The following is a 26,797-nucleotide window of genomic DNA, read 5'->3' as shown; positions in this document are numbered from 1 at the left end:
AAAAGGACCTGTAAAAATACACCCACAAAAAACTGGAACACTTATTTGTGTCTGCAAATTGAAACTTACACACATACAAAATTGCCTGATAGTCTGAGGACACATTCATTTTTAGAAACAACTGGGTTTCAACTGTTGCCTCTTTTTTGAGCATTGCTTTTTATTGCTTCTCAGGATCAAATTTAGAGATTAGAAAATTAGGCTCATACAGTTTTAAAGTCACCAAATACACTGACTAGATCAGGGACTCTCAAAATTCTAGATTACTGTACCCCTTTCAGAAGTCTGATTTGGCTTGCGTATCTCCATGTTTCACCTCATTTAAAAACTACTTGCTTATAAAATCAGTCATAAAAATACAAGTGTCACAGCATGCTATTAAAAAAATTGCCAACTTTCTCATTTTTACCATATAATTATAAAATCAATTTGAATAGAAATATTGTACTTACATTTCAATGTATAGTATATACAGTATAAAAAAGTCATTGTATGAAATTTTAGTTTGTACTGACTTTGCTAGTGCCTTTTATGAAGCCTGTTGTAAAACTAGACAAATATTTGGATGAGTTGATGTACCACCTGGAAGACCTCTGCGTACCCCCAAATGTACGCATACCCCTGGTCGAGAACCACTGGTCTAGATTTCCTTTTATACTGTCTAGTTTAAAAAAATGCCCCCTCAAATAAATAATTCCAAAAATTCCAGTAAATTGAAACGTTATAAATCTTACCTCAAGCTGAGTGAATATTTTCTTAATATGTCTGAAACACCCTTCAGCAATTTCCATGTCCTCTTCATAAGATTTGCCTTTAAAAATAGGTTGAGGGGCATTTGCAAAATACTGATGAAAAGGGAAGAAACTAGAGACATCTGCAACATCAGGAAGCTTGCCACCTTTAACTTTCACTTTGCTAATATACTCCTCCCAACGAGACATTACCTGCAAAAAAACAAAGGTGTCGTGATGGTGTATATATTTTTCTATTCAACAGGCTTTTTTTAAACCTCAGGCCACCTATTTTTATTTAGTATATATTTGCATAAAAATCACAGGTTTATATTTGGTTTTCAACATAACTTCAAAAAATAATTTACAAATATATTCAAAGGAGAGAAACTGCATTTTTTCAGTAAGACTAAACTATCCATAAAAGCAGCAGAGAGTCCTGTGGCACCTTATAGACTAACAGATGTATTGTAGCATGAGTTTTCGTGGGTGAATACCCTCTTTGTCGGATGCACATCCAACGAAGAGGGTATTCACCCACGAAAACTCATGCTACAATACATCTGTTAGTCTACAAGGTGCCACAGGACTCTCTGCTGCTTTTACAGATCCAGACTAACATGGCTACCCCTCTGATACTAAACTATCTCTGAAACAGATAAATTACTATTTTGATGCTGTACTCTACCATAAAAATCAAAGTGAATTTCCAGTTGCGTGTACCCTTTGTTTTCCTTCAGTTAGTTATCTAACAAAAGCAAAAGCAAGTTACTGCCTTGAGATCTATCATCAAGAGCATGAAGAAACTTGCTGAGATTGTCATATCTGAAGAGGAAAATCCAGATCAGAAACATTGCCAATAGTTGTACAAAAAAGCAAGAATGCTGGCGTTTCAATTTGTGAGTCATTAGGCACAGAGTTAAAAACAACAGCAACACAAACAAGTAACATTATAATTATAGCTTCAATTGCTGTCTACATTTTCAGCCACCAAACAAAACCATTTCTTTAGACTCAATTCTGAGAAATTCAACTCCAATATCCACATTGTGCTTTATAACAGAAGGAGGTCCAAATCTGCTCTTTGGAAAAATATTTAATCTCTTACTTGGTATAAGAAGAAGTGGCCAGCTGTTTCACAAGTATAAGAAACATCTCCTGGGACTCCCAGGCTCTCTTGTAATCGTCCAACTTCTCGTAGAAGCTCTAGTCTTCGACCCAGGACATAATTAACTCTTCCATACCTACAGAATGGATGCAATGTGATACAAAGAATTATGTATTCTGAGTTTCTTTCTCAGCTGAAATGAATTTTGCTGAATGCCAACACTTGGATGTCGCAAAAATAACTACACAGAACAAGCACTGGACTTTTCTAGTTACCAGTAAAAACAGAACAAAAAACTGCTACCTGCCAGCTGTTATTATATATCTAGATAATACTTCTATGCCCCCCTCTCACCACAGAATCGGAGTGCCTCAAACATTAATGAAGTTATCCTCACATATTCCTGTGAGGAAGGGAAGAATTATCCAAATTTTACATGTGGGGAATTGAGGCAGAGAGATTCAGCAAACTGCCCAGCGTCATACAGAAAGTCTGTGACAGAACCAGAAATTTCACCAGTAATTCTTGAGTCTCTCTCACACAAACCATGCTTCCTTATGTGAACGCCAAAGCTCTCTGCGGTTATCCTTTCATAATGCAGCCCTAGCATTCTTAGAAGCACTTCTGTGTCCATCCTCTGATGGCCACACCCTAGACAGGCGATTGGACCCACTTGCAGGGGTAAGGGGGATACCTTCTGTCTGTGCTCTGAGTGTTCATTTTACTCAATTCAAACCCAGAATTGTTTCCTTTGCACAGTCAGTTTTCCCAGTTTAAGTCTTTCACACAACAATGGGAGAGAAAAAAATTAAAAAAAGAAAATGTGACTAAAATCATAACAAATGGCATAGGAAATCAAGGGTGGCAATAGTATGTGATACTATTTTAACTCTTTCCCCTCCCACCGAATTATACTGACAACACCCCATAAAGGTCAAAACAAAAATGTGTTACTGAACTTAATGAGTTTTCCATATGTGTGCTTTTAAAATATTATTTCTGAATGTGAGAAAAGAATAATTTTGAAAGACAGTAAAAGCTCCTAACAAAACATTTATAAAATGCAAGTTTTTTCTCATAATGACTAAAAATGGAACCTCCTAGAACTCATGATTTCTATTTTCTTACTTATCAAAAAACAGGATAGTTGAAGCTGGAAATTTGAATACTATAAGCTACAGAACTGAAAAGACCATTCTTTTACAACTGAAGCAACAAAATTACTTTTCCAGTAGCCGTAATCAAATATGCTTTCTGGAGTGTTAAAAACACAATCCAGCCTCCAGAGTTACAAATGGCCACAACCAGATTTTTCACTAAAAAGAAAAAATGTTTTGATTCATCACAATTCATGTCATGTGCCTAGTTTTGTTTATTTAATATGTAAAATAGCTTTCACACAGACCTTTCATACATTAAAAAGACAATTGTACTGGTATAAAGAATGAACCCAGGAACAATCCAAACACCAGAAAGTAATCAGTCAGAGAAAAATACCAACCACCCCAAATCCTTCTCTCCTGCCCTCAGCAATCTAGGCATAGAGCAGTAGCTTTGCACAAAGACCTGAAGGTCAACAGTCTTAGATTATTTTGTAGAGGGAAATGTTAATGTATTATATAAATTACTGGGTGTTAATATTTGTCTGAAGTGTTACTGTAGCCAAATTGGTCTCAGGATATCAGAAACATAAGGTGTGTGAGGTAAATCAAGATATTGTCGAAATAATCCCATACTTGTTCACTTCAATTATTTTTCAAAGTAAGCCTCTGATCCTACAAACATTTACTAACATGTGTAGCCCCAATGAAGTCAGTGGGACTACTCACATGTAAAATTAAGCATGAGAGTATTTACAAGAACAGGGACTACATCTGTACAAAAGTTAAGCTGAAGAACTGAAAACTTTATGAAATATGGGTAATTGTTAATCATGGACACATTCTTCAAAATTTATTATTTACCATTACAGTATAAGCTCTTTAGTTCAAATGGATGTTAAAAAAATGCTTTAAAAATGAACTATTGTAAGCAATTCTGTAAAATAATTATGAGCAGAAGGGATCTGAGTTTGAAATTTCAACCCTTCTATAATATGCAATATTCAGCATATTGCAAGTTAAAATAACATGAATAGTTGCAAAGAGATTGAGAATTGCAAAGAGTACATTTTAGCCTTCGATTTGCATTTCATTAAATAAAAACTCCATAAAATATGTACATGCTTAAAATATATTTACAAGTTCAAACATCTAGATGAAGACAGGTGAATACACAACTGCCCTGATTTGTATAAAAACAGAAAAGTGCAGTTTTTTAACCTAATTAGCTACAAAATTGAGGGAAAAAAGAATTAGCTAAGAATCGATACTGAAAATAAAAGCCCTAGACTCAGGGCTCTAAGGGTATGTCTATACTGCAATTAAAACCCACAATTGGCCTGGGCTTGGGCTAAGGGGCTGTTAAGCTGCAATGCAAATGTTTGGGCTCTGGCTGCAGCCTGAGCACTGGGATCATCCCACCTCATAGATCCTAGACCCCAGGCTACAGCCCGAGCCCGAATGTACGGCAATTAAGCAGCTCCGTAGCCTGAGCCCTGTAAGCCCGAGTTACCTGACATGGACCAGTCAAACATGTTTAACTGCAGTGTAGACATACCTTAAGTTACAGTAACATTATGTTAGGACATAATTTTACGGGAAAGGAAGCATGAGTCTAAACAAACTGTCCATTGTTTACTACCAATGAAAGCAGGAGTTTAAACATACACTTGCCATGTTTACACACATTAGCTTATCGTTAGCACCTTCCTCTTGCCCATCAGCTCACCTGCTGAAATCTTTCTCTGTCTCCAATTCCTCCTCTCCATGACCGAGACGCAGGAGGTGGCGCTCATCAATGTCTAATGCCATGATTTTCTCAAACAGCTGGTTCAAGGCCTAGAGATTGACAAGAACAGGGGAGAAGGTAGTTTTTAGAAGTTCAGAGGCTCTTGCAGGGAAAACTGAAGATTTACCATTGAGCATTCTAGAAAAAGATGCCTAGTTTGGTAAGAACTGGAATCAAAGCAAACATGAAGGTAACTCTTAAATTAGAGTTCTTAATCTTGGGGAGGAAAAGAAAGTCAGTCTACTGATACTGCTGCCTTTACATGCTATAGATACAGTTAAAAAACAACATCACACACACACACTCACCTCTACTTCAAGCCTCTGCTTTAAAAAATTGGCTATCAGTTTACAAAACTGTTTCAAGTACTAGACTTCTTAGCATCCAATTATTTGCTATGAAAGCACCAAGTCATAAGAAATGACACCCAAACCAAATTTTGTCCATTTACCATTTATTGTGCATGCTTTCCTAAAATTCCCCTGTAGTTTCAGCTGGACAGAATATACTTCACTTTCTGTCTTAAACAGTTATGGAGTAGTGCTGTTTATAGGCTTTCACCTCAGGTATGGCTTCGTTTCACTGATGACTAAAAGGAATCCCTGTATACAGAAGTTTGTAAACACTAGCCTACATGCAGGTAATGAACTCCCTTAGGCTTACCTCTCCCATCACCCTTTATTTCATCAAAAGCAGGACTGTTTCAGACTCAGACAGAAGCCACTGTACCAACACAGCCTGGATACCATTATCGCAGATTATAGCCAATCAATAGAAGAACGGGGAGAGCTATAGGTCAACTGCATGACTGCTTATATTTGTTTTGATAGAAGATGCAGAAGTAGTTGCTCTCTTGTTGCGCCAATTAGAATGCCAGTAGAGGAGTGAGGTGGGATGTGGAGAAAGTTATTTAGAGAGGGTGGGAGGTATGTACTAAGAATGGCTGAACTCCCCCAGATGATGATAACATTACATGGCCTAATGACTGATCTGAGCAAAAGGGCAAGCAGAATTGGCGGTTTTATAACGCCTGAAGTGAGAGGAGGCTGCTAAGTAGGGCCTAAGGACACTTTCTGACTAAGAAAACATTAAGAAATGCAAGGGTGTATGGTGTAGTCTATGGCCAGTGATGAATAACTATATATATAAAACTATATAACTAAAAACTCTCTCTCTCTATACACACACAGACAGAGTAGATAGGTTAAAGGTGCATCTCTGGACTGCTATAATGGTAGATTTTCTTGATCACATTTGGAAGATGAGCAGATTAGGGAGACAATTAGATTTCTTGACTACATAATAACAGGAAAGGTAATTAGGTCTCTGTGGCCTGTGATGAGATGGTGGATATAGGGAGGTGTTGTGTCTGGTCTGTATGTGAAAGACAAGACAAGTGTTATAGGCCTGGATTCTAGTTACACAGTGCAAACCTTAATACAGATACACTTAAATGAGTTTAGTTTTGCCCAAATTAACCTAAACTGACTTAAATAAGGATTAAACTGACTTAAGTATGTCTATGTTTGGGTTTGCACTGGTATAGCTAGATGAATTTTATATTAATTTGGTAACACTAGTGCATCTTGCCTGATATCTGAAAGCCCACAGTATCTGGCTCGTCAAACGAAGTTGGACTGGAATGGTGGCTCAGTGGTAAATGCAAAACTGAGATGTTATTCTGTAGTCCAGATAGGGCAACTGAGGCTATAATAGGTATTTCAGATATAGCAGAAGCAGAAAAGTCTCATACATTTAATAGGAGAACAATACGTAACTTTTTGGATTTCAATCCTAATCATTTAAATGTCCTAAACAAAAAATGCATCTAACATACTCCAGAACGTTTTAAATTTTGATTTCATCATAACTTCCAAATCTGTTTTTATCTAGTTAGAGGGTACATCTACGCTACCCACTGGACCGGTGGTTACCGATCGATCTATCAGGAATCGATTTATCGCATCTCGTCTAGACGCGATAAATCTATCCCCCAACGCACTCCCCGTTGACTCCAGAACTCCACCAGGGTGAGAGATGGAAGCGGAGTCGATAGGGGAGCCACGGCCGTCGATCCCACACCATGAGGATGGGAGGTAAGTTAATCTAAGATATGTCGACTTCAGCTACGCTATTCTCGTAATTGAAGTTGCGTAACTTAGATCGATCCCCCAGCCCCCTCTCTCCCCTGCATCCCCCCCCACCCCCAGTGTAGACCAGGCCTAAGACTCCACACAAACCTGTTCAAGTCCACATCAATGGAAATAACTGTACTATTGAAGCCACATAAAATAGAGCAGTACAAAAAAAATTTGTCATACAGAAGTTGTTCATTTACCTGGTTGGAATGTGTAACTATCAAGGTTCTCTGCTCTGGGAAATTATGATAGAGATTGGATATTATCTGCACAGCCACATCAGTTTTACCTGTACCAGGTGGGCCCACTACCTACAAAATGAAAAAAGTAGTAGTATAGAGGTGAAGTAATTTGTAACATATGACAACTATCCAGTTGGAAGCATAAGAAGTTATTATGAGTTGAGTAGAACAAGATGGTTTGCAAAGAAGTATCTTTATTTTGACAAAGCATTGACTTAGGAAGCTGATGACAAAATTCTACTCTAAACTGCACCACTCATTGTCAAATGTGTGCAATTTGTTACTTGTTTCTGTGGACTCCAGACACAAATACAATAAGATACAGTGGAAAATTTAGCCCTGTCCTAATGCAGAATCCTGTGCAATGGGAATATACCTGACCATATAGACAAACTGCTGAGTCCGATTCCATGGTGTGCAATCTGAAACTAGTAGGCTGTGACCACTGCTTAATTTGTCCCCAGGGCTTGCCAGGGCTAAGCCCTGGCATCTCTAGGGTTGGCAGTTCATTGCTCCAGCATCACTGTGCTTGCTGCATCAGTTATAAATGTAAAAAAAACTTGCTTGCGTCCCGGCACCCCTTTCATTACAAATTAAGCACTGGCTGTCACTGAAACTTCCGCATACATGGAGAGTGGTCACAAGAGGCTGGGGAACCTCAAATACTAGCGAGACATGAGGCAACACAGAAAGGCAAGAAAGAGCAGAGACTTAAATATCATAGATAAGAAAGAAGGAGTGAGACAGATTCATAGGTTGGGTGCTAGCTTGATGAGGCCCTGCCCTTCTAATTTACAATAAGTCCCTGCAAAATCTAAGACTGTCCCTGTTGACATTATCAATATATCTGAGATCAATACATTTATAAGAAACTACACAGAATTTAAGATTAATAAATACATTATAACTCCGCATTTCAGTTACAATTCTTTATATTAAGAGTCTGGTTTTGAAATTCAGACATTATATTTCACTCCACGTCACGTATTTATGATCATAAATGTAGTATTTCCATTTTTATTCACATGATTTAATTACCATTGATGTAGCTGTATTATCCTTAATATCACTGCTTTTTGAAACATATGTATTTAAAAGCCGTTAAACCATCTGTCTCTGTCTATCCAGGTTCTTATATTCACATGTCACAAATATATTTTAATTTACTTTACGTTTACCCAAACTCAGAAGAACTGCCAAATGCTATCCTTGAACCTGCGGGAGCTAATGTGAGGAATACTCTGGAAGAGTCCTGTGGAGACTGAGCACCTCACATTTGCATCCTGGAGCCATCAGATTCACCCCTATATACTGAAGCAAACTAACTTTCTCTACACCTAACATTTTAAATATGAGCAAAAATCCAATTTGAGCAAGGTTTCTAAATATTATGGACAATCTCAAATTGTAGTAGTTTGAAGAGAGTTAAAAAATACAGCACGCATCAGAGTAGAATGTCATAAGAACATACATATGACATTTCAACCAAAACGGGCCAAGTCCTGCTTGCCTCCTTCAGACAAGCAGTCCTATGGACATGTAATTTGGACTCCTCACATAGGGACAGCATGATCACACCTCATTACCATAAATAAGCACAATATACTCGACAGTGGTTCATCTTATTTATCATAACTGGAATGAAAATATGGGTTCACACTGTAAAGTGAATTGGAAAGAGACAGGCTCAAACAGCTGCCAAAAACCAAAAACAAAAGATCATCTTGTGGGCTTAAGTAAAAATTGCAAGAGGCTTGTTATTTAAGAAATGCTCATTTTAAGTGACATTTTTCCCATTATGTCTAAGAGAATGCTCTCTGAAATCAGAGAAGATATTTTTAAACTGAAAATAAGAGATTAGCAAAATATAGCCAAAAATTTACATGATTTCTCTCAGTAGTTATTTTTTTCCTTATGGACTGCTGGAACTAAACACGATCAGGTACTACAAATTTATCCCTAAAAGCCTTCCCATAAAAATATGCAGATGGTACTTCATAATACATTGTGCTTATACTGGAAAAGTTATTCTTACTGATTCATCAAAGATTAAATTATATTAATTAACAGTGCATAATACTAGATTTAAAAAAACAAGATTAAAACAAAAAGCCACATCACCTAGAGTTTTTCCCCCCCATGTATTTTATGTTTTGATTATATATTACAAAATGGCAATAAAGATTTTAATTTACTAGTCATCTTTCCAGCTGACAAGTGAGGAATACTGGTATGAAAGGAGACTCCCATACACAAATGTGTGTATTCTTAGCCAAACGCTATAATTATTAAAAAGCCAGCAGTTCAAATCAATGGGCTTGTTCCAGAAAAAGTCATTATTAACTAAGCAATTTTTAATTATCACTAGTGAATTTTACTGTCGCCCAAAAACTATCTGACATGGGAAATGTATTCTTTCATTTTAAAAGAACTCATCAAGAACTGCAGATATAGTCCAACTATAAACCACTGATTTATCATCATTCACAGGGTCGTCATTTGCCTTACTGCAAACTAAGTTGTTAACCAATCTTAAAGCCTTTACTCAGATGAGTAGCCCCACTGATTTCAGTGGGCCTACTCATGTGAGTAAAGACCTCAATATCAGTCCATGAAAATGAACTTAACTGTATCTGGAGATTCTTCAAGATGTATGGTCCTTATCTGTATTCCACACAAGGGCACCATGCACCTGAGTCCAGAGATTGTTAGTAGTATTCACTGGTTGGCACGTGCACAGTTGTTCTCATGCTCCAAACCAAGAGTATAAAGGGCAGTGTGACTGATGCCATTTCCAGTTCCTTTTCTTACAATGAATCTGATTATGATCCGCAGGAAAGGGGATGGAGGGCAGGTAATGGACTACAATCAGGGACCACACACACATCGAAGAACTTCCAATTATAGGTTTTGGAAAAAATAGCAATAAGTAGATAGCCTGATTCATGTGAAACTCTGAAAGTACTTTAGGGATGAATTTTGGGTGATGGAGAAGAGATCTGTTCTTTATGAATGATGATTCACGGCAGATCTGCTGTGAGTGCTCCCAGCGTGCTTACCCTCTTGGCTGTTGTGATGGTGAAGGCCACTTTCATTGAGAGATAGGACACAGAACATGTCTCTAATGGTTCGAAGGGAGGTTTGGTGAGAACTGAAAGGACAAGACATATCCCAATGTGGTGTTGGTTTCACTCTAGTGGGAAAGTTCTAATAAGTGCCTTCAGGAATCAAGTCATCGTAGAATGGGTAAAGATAGTACGGGCCTTGATTGGAGGATGAAAGATGGACCCACCAGGAACTGACAAAGGCCCAGTGTCTTAAAGGTAGGAAGACAGTCTACTGGGATTCCTTGTATTCTAGACTATGGAACTAACCGGCATTAAATTGATCAAAAGGAGTAACATTTCCATTTGGCCAGACATTTCCCAGTAGACTCTTGCCTGCTTTGGTTGAGACAGGACTGAACCACCACTGAACATGAGCACTCTATGCCAGACGCTCATCCAAATATCAGGCCTTAAGCTGAAAAGGTCCTGGGTTGGTGTGCTGGATTGTATCATTGTATTGTGTCATCAGATCTGAAGATGATCAGATGTGAATGAGTTGAAATCCTCAGGTGGCCAAAGAACAGAACTGTTTCAGACAGTTGAGTGCGATGAAGATAACCTGAGCCATGTCACGATGGATCTTTTGCAGGACTTGTGGTATTAGTGGAATGGGAGGGAAGGCATATCTGAGATAGTCCATCCAGGACAGTAGCAGGGCATCAATCACCCTTCAAGTTGTGGCCCAGAGCTGCTCTGGAGTAGTACAGAGGTAGTTTCTTGTTCCCGTGGGATGCAAAGAGATCCCAAGATGGTGTTCTCCACTGAGTGAAGATGTCATTCAGAAAAGAACCATGCATCTCCCATTCATGGTGTGTGGAAAAATGTCTGTTGAGCTTGTCTTGCTATGGAGTTCTGCACCTGTTAAGTATGCTACCAAGAGCATTATGGGTTTTAAGATATACCAGTTCCAGTGGCTGACTCTCTCTTTACACAGGGGAAGGCACATGGTGAGCATGTGTACTCATGTGTGGAATACACATAGGACCATCTCTCAAAGAAAAACGGTTACCTTCCTTTTCATAATCGTTGTTCTTCAAGATGTGTTGCTCCTGTCCATTCAATTCTATGTGTGTGCACGCCCATGTGTGCGGTCAGAGATTTTTGCCTTAGAGGTATCCACAGGGTCAGCAGTGGTGCCCCCTTGAGTGGTGCGCTCATGCGTCAGTAGGGCTGGCAGCACCGTATATACCGACGCATGAGTGTGGCACTTGAGGGGGCACCACTGCTGACCCTACGGATACTGCTAATGCAAAAATCTCTGACAACTGCGTACGTTCATACACCTAGAATGGAATGGACATGAGCAACATATCTCGAAGAACAGCAGTTACGAAAAGGTAGGTAATCGGTATTTTTTTGAGTGCTTCCTCATGTCAATTCCTGGGGCACCTGCTGCGTTAGCAATGCAGGTGGAGGCCTCTGCGCTCTCGGTACCAGGGCAGCTTGTGAAGGCGCTGGTGATGTTAGGGGTTTAGGTCCCATGCCACTCCCGAGGCAGTGGTGGACTTTTTAAAGGGAGCTAAGGGCCCCGACTGGGGAGGCATGAACGAGTGGCTCCTGAGTGGCTGGGTAGCCCAAAGTGTGTCCCTTGCCCGATGACTCATGGCCCTTCTTGCTTGGTGCCGGGGAGCCATGCTTTCTCGCCTTCTTTTTGGGCACTGGCGACGTGGAACGGTACTTGACAAGTCCTGGTGGGACAGCATGGAAGCCGGATGAAGGGCGAACTCCATGAGGAGAGCCTGTAAATGAATGGCCCACTCTTTCTGCGTGCAAGGCCGAAAGTTTTTATAAATACAGCACTTATCTCTCACATGTGATTTCCCCCAAGCTCTTGAGGCCGCTGCTATGGGGGTGACTTATACGCATAGGCCTGTTACAATCCACGTAGGGCTTAAACCCGGGAAACTGGGGTATGCCTCACCTGGGACTCTAACTTCTAACTACACTTAACAACTACTTCAAACTACTATAAACAAACTATTTACACGGCCTTAAGTCTCAAAGTCAGTAAAGATAAAAAACCGCTAGCCTATGGCTATGCAAGGAAAGGCGCTCTGACTAACCACCAAAGGTGGTAAGAAGGGACTGAAAGGGCAAATGGATGACAGCGCCTGATATACTGACACATGAACGTGGTACTCAAGGGGGTGCCACTGACGACCCTATGGATACCGCTAAGACAAAAAACTCTGACGACCATGCACACACCTAGAATGGAATCGACATGAGCAAGCACTCAAAGAACAGTAATTAAGTTTCATTTTCTTTCCTTCCTCTGTGTTTGTGTGCTACATAAGAAGAGATGGAGAGGAAAGCAAAGGTAGCATGAGGCCTAATTTCAAAAAGCAGCACTGAGTGTCTAGACACTCAATCTCCTTGTACAGTGGGGTGGAGAAAGAAGAGTCAGTGAGGTATTCTGAGTAGTTAATTTAAGGAGAGAAAACAGCTGGCTGGTGACAAAGACACTCAGCAGAAAATTTACTTATTAAGAACTGTGACTCCTGTAAACCCTTCACTGGTCAAGACTATATTCAAGCAAAATCAGGTTCAATACTATAAATTATGTCCTCAGTTTTGGAAGTGAGGAACTGAAATTCTCCTGAGGGGCCCAACTGAAGCTCACTGAAGTCAACAGAAAGGTTTTCATTGCATGCAGTGGGTACTGCATCAGGTCCAAGATAGTTCAATTACTGTAAATACAACCAAAACAGTCACAAATTCAGCACAGAATCACTATACTCTAAAATTAGTAATCCCTCTGCCCCCGCAAACACACACACGCATGCATGTTAATTCAGTGATCCAGAGAGAATCCCCAACCAGTGAAACACAGGATAGAATTCTATTCAGAGTTTTTTTTGGTTTGTTTGTTTGCTTTTTGTTTAAGAGAGAGGATGTTTTTGGGTGTGTCCTTCTCTTTATCTGCTGGTAGGAAGAAAACACAAAACACAATCATAGTAGACACAGAAAATGGAAGTTACCTGCACTTCAGAGAATCTCTCCTAAATTTAAACAGCATAATTTTCAACAAGAAATATGATAATAACTCTTAATTATTATTGTCCTTACCATAGTCAGCCCAGGTTGCATTCCTGCACGTATAGCCTCAATCTGAGTATGAGTAAACTGAATAGTATTGCTGTAACAAACAAAAATAGGTTCAGTAAATGCAGAAAATGCTAAAAAGATGTTCTAAAGGGACTGTCTATATACGACACTCAAAAAAATTAATCCAAATTAACTAAAGGTCTGAATTTAAAGTGGATTAGCTAAATAGCATTAAACTCCTGTGGACACTCATTCACGATTAAAGCGGCCTTAATTCAGTCTAGCTCACTTCTACTATCTACTGAAATAAATCAATCAATAAATAAATATAGAATAAATATCCTCTGATTGTTTTATAAGCAGAAATTATTCCTGATTGTGTAAACAAACCAACGTGGAAACTCATTTGAAACCTACAATAAAATTTCGGTCTCCCAGACACTGGATTGTTACTTATCTATTTGCATTAACACAAAGTTATAACAATATTACCGTTTGGGTTGATTGTATGGATATGGTCCCCTGTTGGGAATAACATGAGGTTCCACAATTAATGTTTTAGCTTCTTCAGTCTTTTCTTCATTCTCATCCTCTTCTTTCCGTTTCTTCCCTTTTCCTCCCCTTACTGGAAAAGTTATCCTGTAAAACATATTTGTAAAGTTTCAACTTCATTTCCTTCACAAGTAGGTCAGATAGTCTTTCATATACATTTTTAGAGCACCAGCAAATGATATGGCACTCTATATACATAAATAAGCCATTCCATTTCCCAAAGATCTTACAACCTGTAAGACAAAACTCAAGACTAGAACAGGCTGGAAAATGCTGATTCATTGGAGTAAAATGTTTCACCAAGTGTATTCCTCACTTGGGAGCAGGACAATCTGTGCAGTCAGCTGGCCCGGAAGTCTGAAAGCCCTGGGGTCCTCAACACAGAGCAGTCCACGTGGTCCCAGACCCTCGGAGCCAGTCTTAAAACTTCTAGGGTCCAAGCTTCACAGCAGGGACTTTGGAAGCTCTGGTTCAAGCAGGGAGCCTAGCAGCCCTGAAAGCGCCAGCAGAATGAAAATGACATTCTTTTCAATTTCATGGCTACTATTCAGGAAGTAGCAAACAGGCAATTGACACGAATGTCAATTTCATACCGTTGGTCTCAGGAACACTGTATTTTGGTGTTTCTAAAACCAATTTTTCAGGGATCTCTGGTTTGCCAAGAAATTTTGGGAATTTTGCTTTGGTTCCAAATTTGTATCAAAAATAAAACTGGAAATACCAAAACTTCTCTTGAACCAAAACCCGAGTTTCGGCCAGCACTATTCAAGACAATAGGACAACAATCCAGGAGAGAGAAAATGTGGGATTATTGATGAGGCACAAAAGGATTTGGTTGAAGAGGTTAGTTTTAAGGAGTAATATAGAGGTGGACAGAATGTGTACTTGCCAAACGAGGACAGGGAAAGTTTTCTAGTCATAAGACATGGGGTAGAAAATAGAGAATTGGAAAAAGAGATATATGAACAAACAGTAAGGTGAGATAGAATGGAACAGCACAGAGGGAATGGGGAAGGAGAGTAGGTGGAGGTCAATATAAATATACATTAATGATAGAAAATAAGACACTCTACAGATAGAAGCAATGGACTCCCTGTAAACATTGGTGATACCTCACTCCTTGTAGTAGTGTTTCCTTCGCAGATTGCCTACATTATTTTTATGACAGTAGCACAAAGAGCTCCTGCATCCTCCAATTCCATTTAATATTGTATTGCGACAGGCACCTCTTCATGGTACAGCATATTAGTAAGAAATATCTTTACAATGTAACGGGGCTATAAATTAAGGTGAAGGGCTTCTTTGTGTGGCAAGGCTGTGTAAATCAAAAAAAAAAAATCTGTGATAGGCAATAAGTGCTCTCATCTCTTTGTGTAGGGACTACATCTATCATCAGATATTACAGAGGAAGCAGCATTTTGAAAGACTTTAATGACTTATATTCTGCTAAAGACAGGAAATCCTTACAATTCATTTCCCAAGAGAAATTAAAAATAAAGGTTACAAGGCATTTTGAGATTTATTGGAATGAAACTATAGAAATGCAATTTCTAGATGTTAGAACAGAGGTTCTCAGACTACGTGTCGGGTCCTCAGGGGATCGTGAGGTTATTATGTGGGGGGGTCGTGAACTGTCAGCCTCCACACCAAACCCTGCTTTGCCCCCAGTATTTATAATGGTGTTAAATATATTTAAAAAGTGTTTTTAATATATTAGGGGGGGTCGCACTCAGAGGCTAGCTATGTGAAAGAGGTCACCAGTACAAAAGTTTGAGAATCACTGTGTTAGAACAGATCATCTTGCACCTCACCCACTGGTTGTATATAGTTTTTCACATATATAATGTCCCATTATTATATTGAACCTCCCTTTCTCCCCAACTTATTCCATCACCTTATACTTAGATAACAAGGTTTTCGAGCCAGGAATCATCATTGTGTGTGTGTACAGTGCCTAGCACTGGATCCTTGACTGAGGTTCCCATCCACAACCACAATACAAATAAATAATAAGTAGTCTGGGTGCCTTGTTCTACATTGCCTACTACAAATCCATTTCTCCCCTACTTCACATCCTTGAAGACTCATGTCTGCCAAAACACATATCTAATTAAATGACAGCTAGACTGACAGATGGGAACAGTTGACATTTTTTCTATTTATTATAGAAAAGATGTCAAATGTAAAAGCTATAAAAAAAAAAAATTCCCCTTTCACCCCTATGGGTGGTATGTGTCTTCCTCAACCTCGGGTCCTCTACCAGAGGCCTGGGAGTTTGAGGCTTCTGCGCAGTATCTTAGCTGTTTCTAGCACTGCACTCTTCCGGACAGAGAGCTCTGATGTTGTTCCTGGGATCTGTTGGAGCCACTCACCCAGCTTAGGAGTCACAGCCCCGAGTGCTCCTACCACCACTGGGACCACTTTGGCCTTCACTTTCCACATTCTCTCTAGTTCCTCTTTCAGGCCCTGGTACTTCTCCAGCTTCTCATATTCCTTCTTCCTGATGTTGCTGTCACTTGGCACTGCTATATCTATCACCACCGCTGTCTTCTGCTCCTTGTCTATTCCACCGATGTCTTGTTGATTGGCCATATACTCTGCTCTGTCGTTGGATCTGGAAGTCCCACAGAATCTTAGCCAGCTATTCTCCACAACCTTCTGTGGATACTCCCATTCTGGTCTTGGAGGGTCAGTGCCATCGTAAAGCGTGGTGCAGACTGTTCCATGGACCTAACAATGCACGGTCACTTGGTCTGTGCCGTTCAGTGTATGCTGTTCTGCCTGCATCTTACATCCTTGCCACTAATGGTTGCGACTGTCTCTGGCCTTTCTGCACACTATCTGCACCGTGGTCCTCTCTATGTGGGCTAGACCCCCTGCTCAACCGATCTGGTGCTCGTGCCTCTCCTGTGCTGCTATGATCCAGTGCCTCAGTGCTGTTCTTTTAGTCCAGCCCTTTCCATGCCTAGGCTAGTGTAGGGATTTCCGAACTGTTCAAGCCAACCTCAGTATCCGTGTCATGCTGCTACATTGCCCATGCAGGGCTTGTCTTGCCGATGCCACTTCTTCTGCATTGGTTTCTCTCCATGTGTCATGCTGTTGCTCAGGCCTTCATCGGCAGCAGCGTCTATCTGTGGGGCCATCTTACTATGTACTCACTGGATGTGTACCAGAGTTCGTCCAGACACGGGCTTTGGACCTCACCACAGCCTACCGCGACCACCTTCTTCCGGCAAGTATACAGCTCTCTGGTGTTGGATTCTTGGGTTGGTAACTCCAGGCATTTGAGGACTTGCGGGTACTCAGCATCAAGCCAAGCACAATGTCCTCTTGTGCCGTCTCACTATATCGGCAGGTATTCTGTTAATGGAGCGTGATCTTGATTCTTCCGACGTGAGCTGGCGCTTCAGGACTCCTTGTCCCTTCTTGTGGTGATAGCTTGGAGTGTTGATGTCGTTCCTGCCTCCTCTCGCTGGTTTCCGACGTGCCAACATGTGGACCGCATAAGGGTAACTTGTACTGGTCTGTAATTACTTCTATGGCTGGCCTATGAGGAGTCGCGCCCTGCAGTCTGCAGCTCCATCCCTCATCCTTGATTCTCTCTCATCATTCCAAGCTACGCATCATGCCTACGAACTTCTTTCAGTTCCGCATATTGATCCTTAAATCGATCTAGGTAAAGTCACGCTCAGGTCGATCTCTATTGCGTAGATCTGATATACTGTCTCGCTCTCATTTGAGCTATACAGCTTGATAGAGCCATTAGAGGAGGTGGTTCTGATGGTTAGTCCACTCCTGAATCACTGGTATTAGATCTCACATCAGTCCTTGTGTAATTATCTTGTGCTGAGGGGTTTAAGCCTATGCATGGGAAACAGCAGCGGGGACGTTCACGCACCTTCGGTATATGTCCACACTTGATGGCCACTTGCGCGCAAGCTTGGCTTGATGTGACTTCGCGAGTAGTGTTGGCCTTCATATCCATTGAGTTCTTGAGAAGTCTTAGTGTCCTGTTTGACTTTGCATATAGCACCAGACATTCACAGATCCACGTGTGCGGCATTGGGTAGGCTTTCTGTAGGTCAATCCATGCTGTGCTCGATTGGTCTGTCTAGACCTTGAGCTTTGGGGCGACTGCTTATGTATGAGCAACTGGTTTTGAGCCTTGGTGTTTGTTCCCAATGCCCTCTGTGCTGTGCCTTTAAGTATGGCCCATATGGCATGAGCTTGCAGCTAGATGCCTGATAGAACTTTCCATGGTTGTGGGGAGGCAGGCCGCAAAAAGGGAAAAAAAAAAAGGACTTTCGTTCAGCAGTGTCTGAGCATGCTGCGAACTGCCGTTACCATTCACCTCAGCACAGTGCCCGGCGGTCCCCGCTCTGCGACACAGACGACACCCACACACAACCCCCACCACGACGCCCAGGCGAACCGCCGAACGACCGCCCAACCACCCACAAACAGCGCCCGCGCCCGAGGACCAACAACACCAACACCGCCCCGACCAACGCACACGACCCCCGCAGCCACCAAAGCACAACCGCCCGCGCACCGCCGGGCACCGCCACACAAAAGAACGCGCAAGAGCACGCAAACCACGACAGAACCCGGGGAAAAAAAAAAAAAACTGGCCCTTAAAGGCCTACGAATCGAGCCTCTGTAACTGTGACCATAGTAAAAGGTTATAGCCGACGGTAGTTAGGCAGGTCATGTTCCCTTGCAGGTCTTTCACATAGATCGAAGCAACTGTCTTCCCTGTGCTGAAGCCAGTTAAGTGGAGCCCTGCTGACTACAGACTGGGTTTATCTGTGCTTGCTAGGCGTCATGCACTGCTGTTAGTGTTTTAGCCAGAGGTTGGATCATGTCTGTCCAGGTTGCTGTCCAGCTCTGCATGGTTTTGACCCGCCTGCTAGATGCTCTAAATCCTACTGTGATAAGTGACTGTTCGGTTCTGGAGAGATGACATTGTGCATCTGTCTCAGGCCTGCAGCCAAACTTTGCACTGGTTATGAGTTTACTCTTTCTCCACTAATGTTATCCGTACTTGTTCAGTTCTGCCTGCTGGATGGACTCTGCTACCTATTGTTTAGTTGCACTGCCCATTGGGAGTACACCTTGGATGATGTCTTGAAAACAGACAAAGCATTTACTTATTTGGCCACTACTGCTTCCTACCCGGTATCTCCTTAGACTGGTAGCCAGTGCTGGTCACCTTTGTTTAGCAGTCTCTAAAGGGCTTCAGTGGAAGTCAGCCTTGCTATTTTTTCAATAGCACGAGTCTTAATCCTTAATAACTCTAACCCCTATCTGTAGAATGTCCACCACTGAACTAACTCTCTCCGAGTCGCCTTGAATCTTAAATCTCCAACCTCATTTTCCAGGGTGAAAGTACATACTGAATGTAATCTATCGGATCGATGTAGCCAAGCACCTCACAACCCACCAACAACAGGATACAGAGCTGTAGACGTATTAACAGTTCATTGTTTGATTATCGGTGTAGATAGGATTGTCATAAGAGCGGCTCTATTGGCAAATCTTCTAACAACTACTGATAGTACTGTCATCCACTAGGCCTTGGAAATCAGGAATCGAGAAGATATGTAAGCTAAGTTCTCCTATGATCTTATGCCTCATATCAGCTGCCTGTGCTCGCAATGGAGGGAGTGCAGTGAAGTTTCAGCTTCAGGTGTGGGACTGCACATCCACTTGTCTTCTAGGTACTTCTTGAGGTCAGGGGATGTAATGATGGAGTTGGCTATCTCAAGCCTAGTGCGAGCACTTCACTCTATTACTATGTTGAAGCGTGGGTAATAGCTGTTTCGCAGTAAGTGTGGATTGTAGGTCTTTGTCCATCCATAAGTCCCCTCATACGTTTCATATATCCCCTCTCATTAGGTCTACTGTTGTAGTAGCATTCCATCAATTCCAGGTTCTCTTATCTCGTCCATGAATGGTTTGTTCCAGTAGCCCACTTATCGTCAGATTGTCCTGGCTCCTCAACATCTGGCGCGGACCTTGTTAATCCGGGCGACGTCCGAGCTGGCATGACTCTCCTAGTTCGTGTCACTCTCATATTTGAGGTAGGCAGGTGAAGCTTTAGGGGGTCTTTTGCCCAAGGACCCCTACTGGAAAGTTGGGTACCAACTGGGATTTGAACCCCAGTCTCTCGTATCAAAGGGCGGTCTCCTGTATCAAAGGGCGGCGCTCTTAACCACTACACTATCCAGTCGCTATCTTATATCCAGTATATATATATATACTGATTGTAATCCCACCCTTCGTATATCACTTTCCCCTATAGACTGTCAATTGTTTGGGTCAGGGACAATATGTTTTCACACGCATTTGTATAGGATGTGGCACAATGACATCCTGATCCTAATTTTGACCTTTGGATGCCACTGCAGTATAACATATTAATAATAAATTACAATAGCTGCTCTTATGAGCTATTTTCTCAGGCAAAAGAACATACTGAGTCACTGAACTAAACTGATTTACTCTTCCAGTACCAGTTTCACTATGGTACTTTTGAGGAACAAAACTGAAATGACTTAGATTTATACAATGGTTTAATTGGAGAATTATCTATTCAGACTGTCTGAGACCAAGTACATGTGAGATTCTTAGATCACCTGAAAGGGGGTTTCTGTAGAGCGGGATTGTCAACAGTTACTTTTATGTTATATCCAGGAAAACTAGCTTTTAAATGATCAATGGAGAGGAAGGTGTCATTAAAATCCAGAGAAGCAATCTGATTTGGCATTTTTGAATAATGAGCGCTGCTTGGGTCTCCATATCCAAGGATGATGTCATGCAACCAATCAGGAACCACACAGTCTGTGTTCATCAGATTCCTAATAGTTTCCAGAACAGCCTGTGAGTGACAAAATAGAAGATGAATCAGTAAAAGTGACATCTTTTATTATCATAATGTAACAAACTAAAGATTAATTCTCTGAAATACCCCAGTATCCCAGTGTGTTTCCGAGAAAAAAAAAAAAAAAAAAGGTTATTTTCCACTGACAGGTGTTTGGTTAGATTGAATCAGTTGCTATATTTTCTGCTGATATCATTACACAGCCTGTTCAACAAAATGTCAGTATTTAAGCAGAACAGTCTAAATACTGAACTGTACCATTAGTGAGCGCTAATTTAGCCCAAATGAAACAATGGATTTTTTGGTTCACAACGGTATCTGTACAGTGCCACCAAATCATCATCATCACTGAAATGTCAGAGCTATCAGAAGTGTGATTCTTTAAAAGTGGCACTTTGATGCTATAACTCTGTTTCCTGTGTGTTTGACCATTATAGCCTGAATTTACTAATAATGGCACTTTCCTTTTCTCAATGCTGCAAAGCAAATATGCTGTAACTCTGTTTCCTGTGTGTTTGACCATTAATGGCACTTTCCTTTTTTCAGTGCTGCAAAGCAAATATACTGTATCTACAGATGGGCATGCTGTATTTTATTCTGCCTCATCATCGAAATTTCCAGGAAGTTCTCATTCCAGAATCCTTATGGATGGGGAAGGTGTCAGAAGCAGAAAAACAACAACAAAAAATAAACAAACAAAATTATTTTGAGATATAAAGTTACAGACCAGGAACACAAGGACGTGATAGCGTTATTTTTATAACAACTGTTCCATTCAGAAACTACTGATCTTCCTATTCAGCATTTCATTAACCTGAGGTACTATGTAATTTTGTGCTTGAACACTGTTCAGGTACTGTACATTTTGGAGCTGTGGATCCCTCAGGATGATTCATTTTTCAGAACTCACTTATCAGTCTAGTACCAGTGTCCCTGAAGAATTATTAATCTAAAACCAGTCCTTAGCTCAAAAAGCAAAATCAGATGAACTGTGTAAAGCTTTCTGCCCTCCTAAGCATCATCTGAGTGCATACACTACACACAGTACAAGCACTCACAGGTTTAAGCCAACTGAGAAGCACAAATCAGCTGGAAACATCCGGAATTTCATTCTGGGTATAAATGACAGGTTTCCTGGCTGATAAACGCATATTAGGAGTAGGTCAATTTATAATATTTATTTCACTTCCCTCAACTTTAACAGCCCACGATATCAGGAAGATAGGCAACTCAAAAGGCAAATCGAAAGAGCTTGTAAAGTTAAGGACTACTTTATATTCATGACTTCACAGAGATGCCAGTACACGATGCCCTCTATGCTTCCTCAAACGTCTTTTGACATGAGTCAAAAACAGATAAATCTCACATCTAGAGGATGATGATGCTTAGTAATGGGGGAAAGAAGGGAATAGATTGTGTGGTTTTGCATAATTTTGAACTTAGTGAGATCTTATTTCTCAGAAGTAGTACAACTAATTACAACACAGGGATATCCTAGATTATCTTTCTAAATGGTTATATTAAGTCTTTGGGTGGAAAGTGTAGAAATATGCCCCTAATGTTAAATATTACTTTGATGAATGCAGACATGTAAACTTGGAAAATAACCCATATAAGATAACACTGTTGACCTATCACAGAGAAGTGCTGACTATCGTATCTAGCAATCCGATTATGTTTGCACTTCTGCTGCTGTCATAGTTGCTTAATTTACTACACTGCACAGGTTTTTTGGCTGCTCTCTCCCCTGCAGGCTCACCATAAAATAAGGCTGTCTTCTATCTGCCTGACTCATTATTAACATTAATCATTCTAGAGTAACACCTTGTTTTCTGTTAACCGGCTGAAGTTGGTGAGAAGATATACACTAGATATGGATAATCTGTACTTCAATTTATGAAAAGCTAACAGCTAATTATTTGTTTTGGCTTAATTGAATAAACATGAAATTGAGGAAAAACTAACAACTAATGCTTTGTGAAGGTGATTTTTTTTGTTCTGTCCATTGATTGTAAATACCCTAATACAAAACTAAAAACTACACTTCCATCCTTTGCCAAACACAGACCAAACTAAAGTATCTACTACTGTTCAAAATGAACTTTGTTTTATTTCTTTATTTGCATCACAACACAGACCTGTGAACTAACTGCTGCTATGATGCCAGTAGGAACATAAGATTTTTTTGGTGTAGATGAAAAGATGTTTAAGCAAAAATTCATCTGCAAACATTCATTTAATGGTTTTCTGACTTTTCAGGGCTTTGCAATTGTAAGCATAGTTTAAAAAAAAAAAGTCATGAGTCATTGTTTCATTTCAGATACACTCTTCCACATAATATTAAAAAGAGCAGGATCTTTTTGCCTCCCTTCTTAAGCAACTTCACAGATCATATTCCACAATCCCCTATGAAAACTAGAATTTCATTCAACTTTGTAATGCATGGACATACATATTTCCAATAGAATCTTACTATATCTATTCAATGGCAATTTCCCTTTGGTTAATATTTGCACCACACACTTTGGCCATGGAATATACATAAAAACCATAACTTAATGTTCTGTTTGGTTTTTTTTGGTTTGTTTTCAAATCTGAAGGTGTTTGAATATCCAATTGATAACACGAGGCTACCTTCACTCTTAACTGGAGCAGCAGCAGCTGAGATGTTGAGCGATATGTCAACTCCTATAAAATGCACTCTCATGAGAATTCTTTCCTCAGTTTGGTCTTTTACTTAAAAATGACAAAAACTATGTTAAGTAGAAAAGAGCTGAACTAAGACGTGTTTCCCTTCAGCACTTTGTGCTCATGGCACAATAGCTAGAAATCAAGATTTAAAATAGTTTCCTTTCTCTTGCATTATCCTTACATTCTCTGAACAGTGAGAATCTGTACAAGAGAAATCAAGGGCTATATCATTGGTTTGTGCTGGGCACGGCTCAGCTATGCCTCTGCTGCTGCTATCCATGGTAGCAAAGCTACACTGCTATTTACACTCATGCTAGCAGGAGTATCTGCACGCAAGCAGGGGAATCACCTCCCTAGTTTGGAGAGTAGATTAGCCAAAGTCGACTAACCTGCACATTTTTAGCCACAAGACCTCTTCCCAACAGTAGCCTAAAACACACATTCTTATTTGGCAACAGAGTGACCGGAAAAGGTCCTCAACCTCTCGGAAGAAGTCAATACTAAAAATCTCGGAACTTGAACAAAACATGGATAAAGTGGAAGAAATAAGTGGGGTAAGAAAATAAGTAGTGATACATAATAAGAAATCTGAACAGATAAGTGATGTAACATTACCTCAAGGCCAAAGCAAAAACAACAGATGACATAGATAAGACTGCAAAGAGCAAAAGGAAACACTGCACATATGCACTGGAGACATAATGAAGGACAAAGAAGCTCTTACAGTAAAACAAACTGGAAATCAATACTGTGCCTCAAACATAAAAATACTTGGATTGTCCAAAACTAAGCAGGCCCTGAGCTTTTTTGACACCTGAATTCTTACTCAAGAACAGCTATACCAAGTCAGACCGTAGGTCTATATAGCTCAGTATCCTATCTTCCAACAATGGCCAATGCCAGATGCCCCAGAAAGAATGAACACAACAGGTAATCATCAGGTGATCCACCCCTGTTCTCCTTCTGGCAAACAGTGGCTAAGGACATCATCCCTGTCAATCCTGGATGATAGCCATTGATGGACCTATCCTCTATGAACTTATCTAGCCTTAGCCTTCACAACATCCTTTGGGGGTAAGGAGTTCCACAGGTTGACTGTGTGTTGAAGATGACTATATCAGAGTGTCACAAAGTATATGGAGTGCCCCTTCATAATTCTACAAAGAACATGACGATGGTGAATCAAGTGAAATTATTTGAGTGACAGTGACTGTTCCTGTACTGATGTGAAAGTAGTGGCCCCTCCTGATCCCCACCACAGCATAGTGACTTGAGTTTCAGTCATTTTATTTCCCTTTGAAGGTCCCATCATTCAGGTGAAACGTTGCGTGCTTACCCCACTAAATGAGCTGACTTTAAAAAAAAAAAATAAGTTTCATTGCTATACTCAGTCAAGTTGTGGATGGAATACAAAGCAAAATATATACCTTTTATGAGGCTCTGAAAGAGTGCTAGGCAATGGAAATTAGAATACAGAGTGCCTACAAAGCAGAAGGGAATGATCTCACAAGATATGTAGTGGTTTCTCATTACAGCCCTGCACGGACACACAATTTATATCCGTGGATATAAAGTGGTGAAAGCAGCAGCAGCATGCTGGGCCGCCGCTCGCAGAAGCCAGCACCAAAGCCCACTCCTCCTTTCCAGACAGTATTGCGCATCTTCTGTCCGGGAGCGTGCGAGACGCTTGCACACACTAGCATGACCAGGGACACTTGCTGATGAGCCTGATGTCCATCCCAGTGGGCAGGGCAGGGGGTGGCACAGCTAGTCTCATTCATTGTCACTAGAGCCCTGCAGCTCTGTGGATATCTGCTTTATATCCCAATTATAAATTGTGTATCCATGCAGGGCTCTATTTCTCAGTACTGTTTTCTAGTTGCACCATTTTTTGTGACCTTTATATCTGTAGTCTGAAACTTATAAACAGACTTTCAGTAAATATTACCCTCTCAATTGTGTACAGGTTCATTTCAGAGGTTGGCTGAAGTTTCCCAGCATTTATTATTTTTAAGATGCATCTTTACAAACTTTCTTTGTATGTAACATACTGTCCACATCCAAATTAACATGCACTGACTGCACCTACAGAGACCCCCATCTCAGAGGGACCCCGACCACCAAGGGGTGAAGGGAGCAACAAAAACACCTGCATACATAAAAACCCAGGGACAGGAAGGAGCCAGGGCCTCCACTGCGCACTCTGGCAAGAGCCAACAGGGCAGAGAGATCAGCCAGGTCAGCCCTGCAGGACAGACGCTGCTCTGGGGTGAGTGTTGGGTGGGTCTGTCCTCCAACCAGCCCACCCTCAGGCCTCCCATCTCCCGAGGGCAGGATCCAACCCCACTTGGAAGCCTCCCACTCTGGGGGGGCTGGACCAAATTTCCCCCGCAACCTCAGGGCATCCCACACCCCAGAGGGGCAGTCCCAATTGCCATTGTGTACCAGGACCCAAAACTCTTTAATTCAGCACCAACACTGTCATTAAACAGTTTAGGGAAATAAATTCCAGCCAGCTTTTTTCCAAAACAAACAATCAATCTTAATCAAAGACATGTCGGACATATATTTCAACAACTCTTCCAACTCAGCACATTAAAAAACTATTATCCTAAGAACAGCTATAACGTAGCTTACCTTAAAGTTGTTTTCTTTTGGCTTTCTCCTTATAATTATATTGAATGTCTCATAGACATCTTCTGCTCCATTTTGGATTGTGTTTGTCATGTCCTGTTGATACTGGTTAGGATCCAGAAATACTCTAAATGTTCTTGAGTCTCCTTTAAGTCTTGGTTTGGGTTCTGGTCCTGTTCATATTTGAAACACAAATCAAAAGTAGATTAAAGCAAGAAAAACAGCGTTGAAAGCAGATTAAGAACCACTTCTTAGGAGAAAAATAATCACTTTTGAAACAGAATTAAGAAAAATTCACTTTGAAGCTTATATTTACAAGTATGATTTATTGGCATGCTTCCATACCATTTCTAACGTTTTCAGAAATAGGTCTATTTTGTTCTAAAAGAACAAAGACCAATTCGTACCAGCTAATAGACTGGTTCATTATTTGTTCCAAATGATTATATATAGAGAGAGATATATATATAGTTTAAAAATCATCATCATACCTTCTTCAATGACACGTCCTTTATCATCCAACATGCCCTGGATTTCACATCCCCTGACGTACACCAGGCCAGTTTGCTCAACAAAAAGTTTCCTTCGATCAAACTTTGTGCCATAAGGTTGTGTTGGACGCACCGTAACTAAAAAACAAACATCGTGCTTGCGCAGACCTGATTGAAAACAGGAAAAAGCTGAGTTATTTGGTTTATTCAAAAACAACTGCTGTGTTTGTTCCTTAAAAAGCACTTGGAAAGGTGTACAACAGGCAAGATTCTTTTTAACCTT

At 40.6% G+C, this 26,797-nt stretch overlaps 1 protein-coding gene across 1 annotated transcript in view; it reads right to left on the bottom strand.

The window, feature by feature from the left end:
- AQR (aquarius intron-binding spliceosomal factor) overlaps positions 1-26,797 on the bottom strand; it is a 96,321-nt gene that overhangs the window by 28,913 nt on the left and 40,611 nt on the right. Inside the window, exons 18-26 of the mRNA XM_032775001.2 lie at positions 26,515-26,682; positions 26,027-26,196; positions 20,454-20,695; positions 13,756-13,902; positions 13,285-13,354; positions 7,067-7,177; positions 4,669-4,778; positions 1,840-1,975; positions 735-944 (exon numbers count right to left, since the gene is read on the bottom strand). Coding sequence (XP_032630892.1) covers positions 735-944; positions 1,840-1,975; positions 4,669-4,778; positions 7,067-7,177; positions 13,285-13,354; positions 13,756-13,902; positions 20,454-20,695; positions 26,027-26,196; positions 26,515-26,682 — 1,364 coding nt within the window. The remainder of the gene's footprint in view (positions 1-734; positions 945-1,839; positions 1,976-4,668; positions 4,779-7,066; positions 7,178-13,284; positions 13,355-13,755; positions 13,903-20,453; positions 20,696-26,026; positions 26,197-26,514; positions 26,683-26,797) is intronic.

The sequence above is a fragment of the Chelonoidis abingdonii genome, chromosome 4 (assembly GCF_003597395.2).
Source record: "Chelonoidis abingdonii isolate Lonesome George chromosome 4, CheloAbing_2.0, whole genome shotgun sequence".
NCBI classification, from domain to species: domain Eukaryota; kingdom Metazoa; phylum Chordata; order Testudines; family Testudinidae; genus Chelonoidis; species Chelonoidis abingdonii.
Note: the sequence above shows the minus strand (reverse complement) of the source record. Positions and strands in the feature narration are given on the sequence as shown.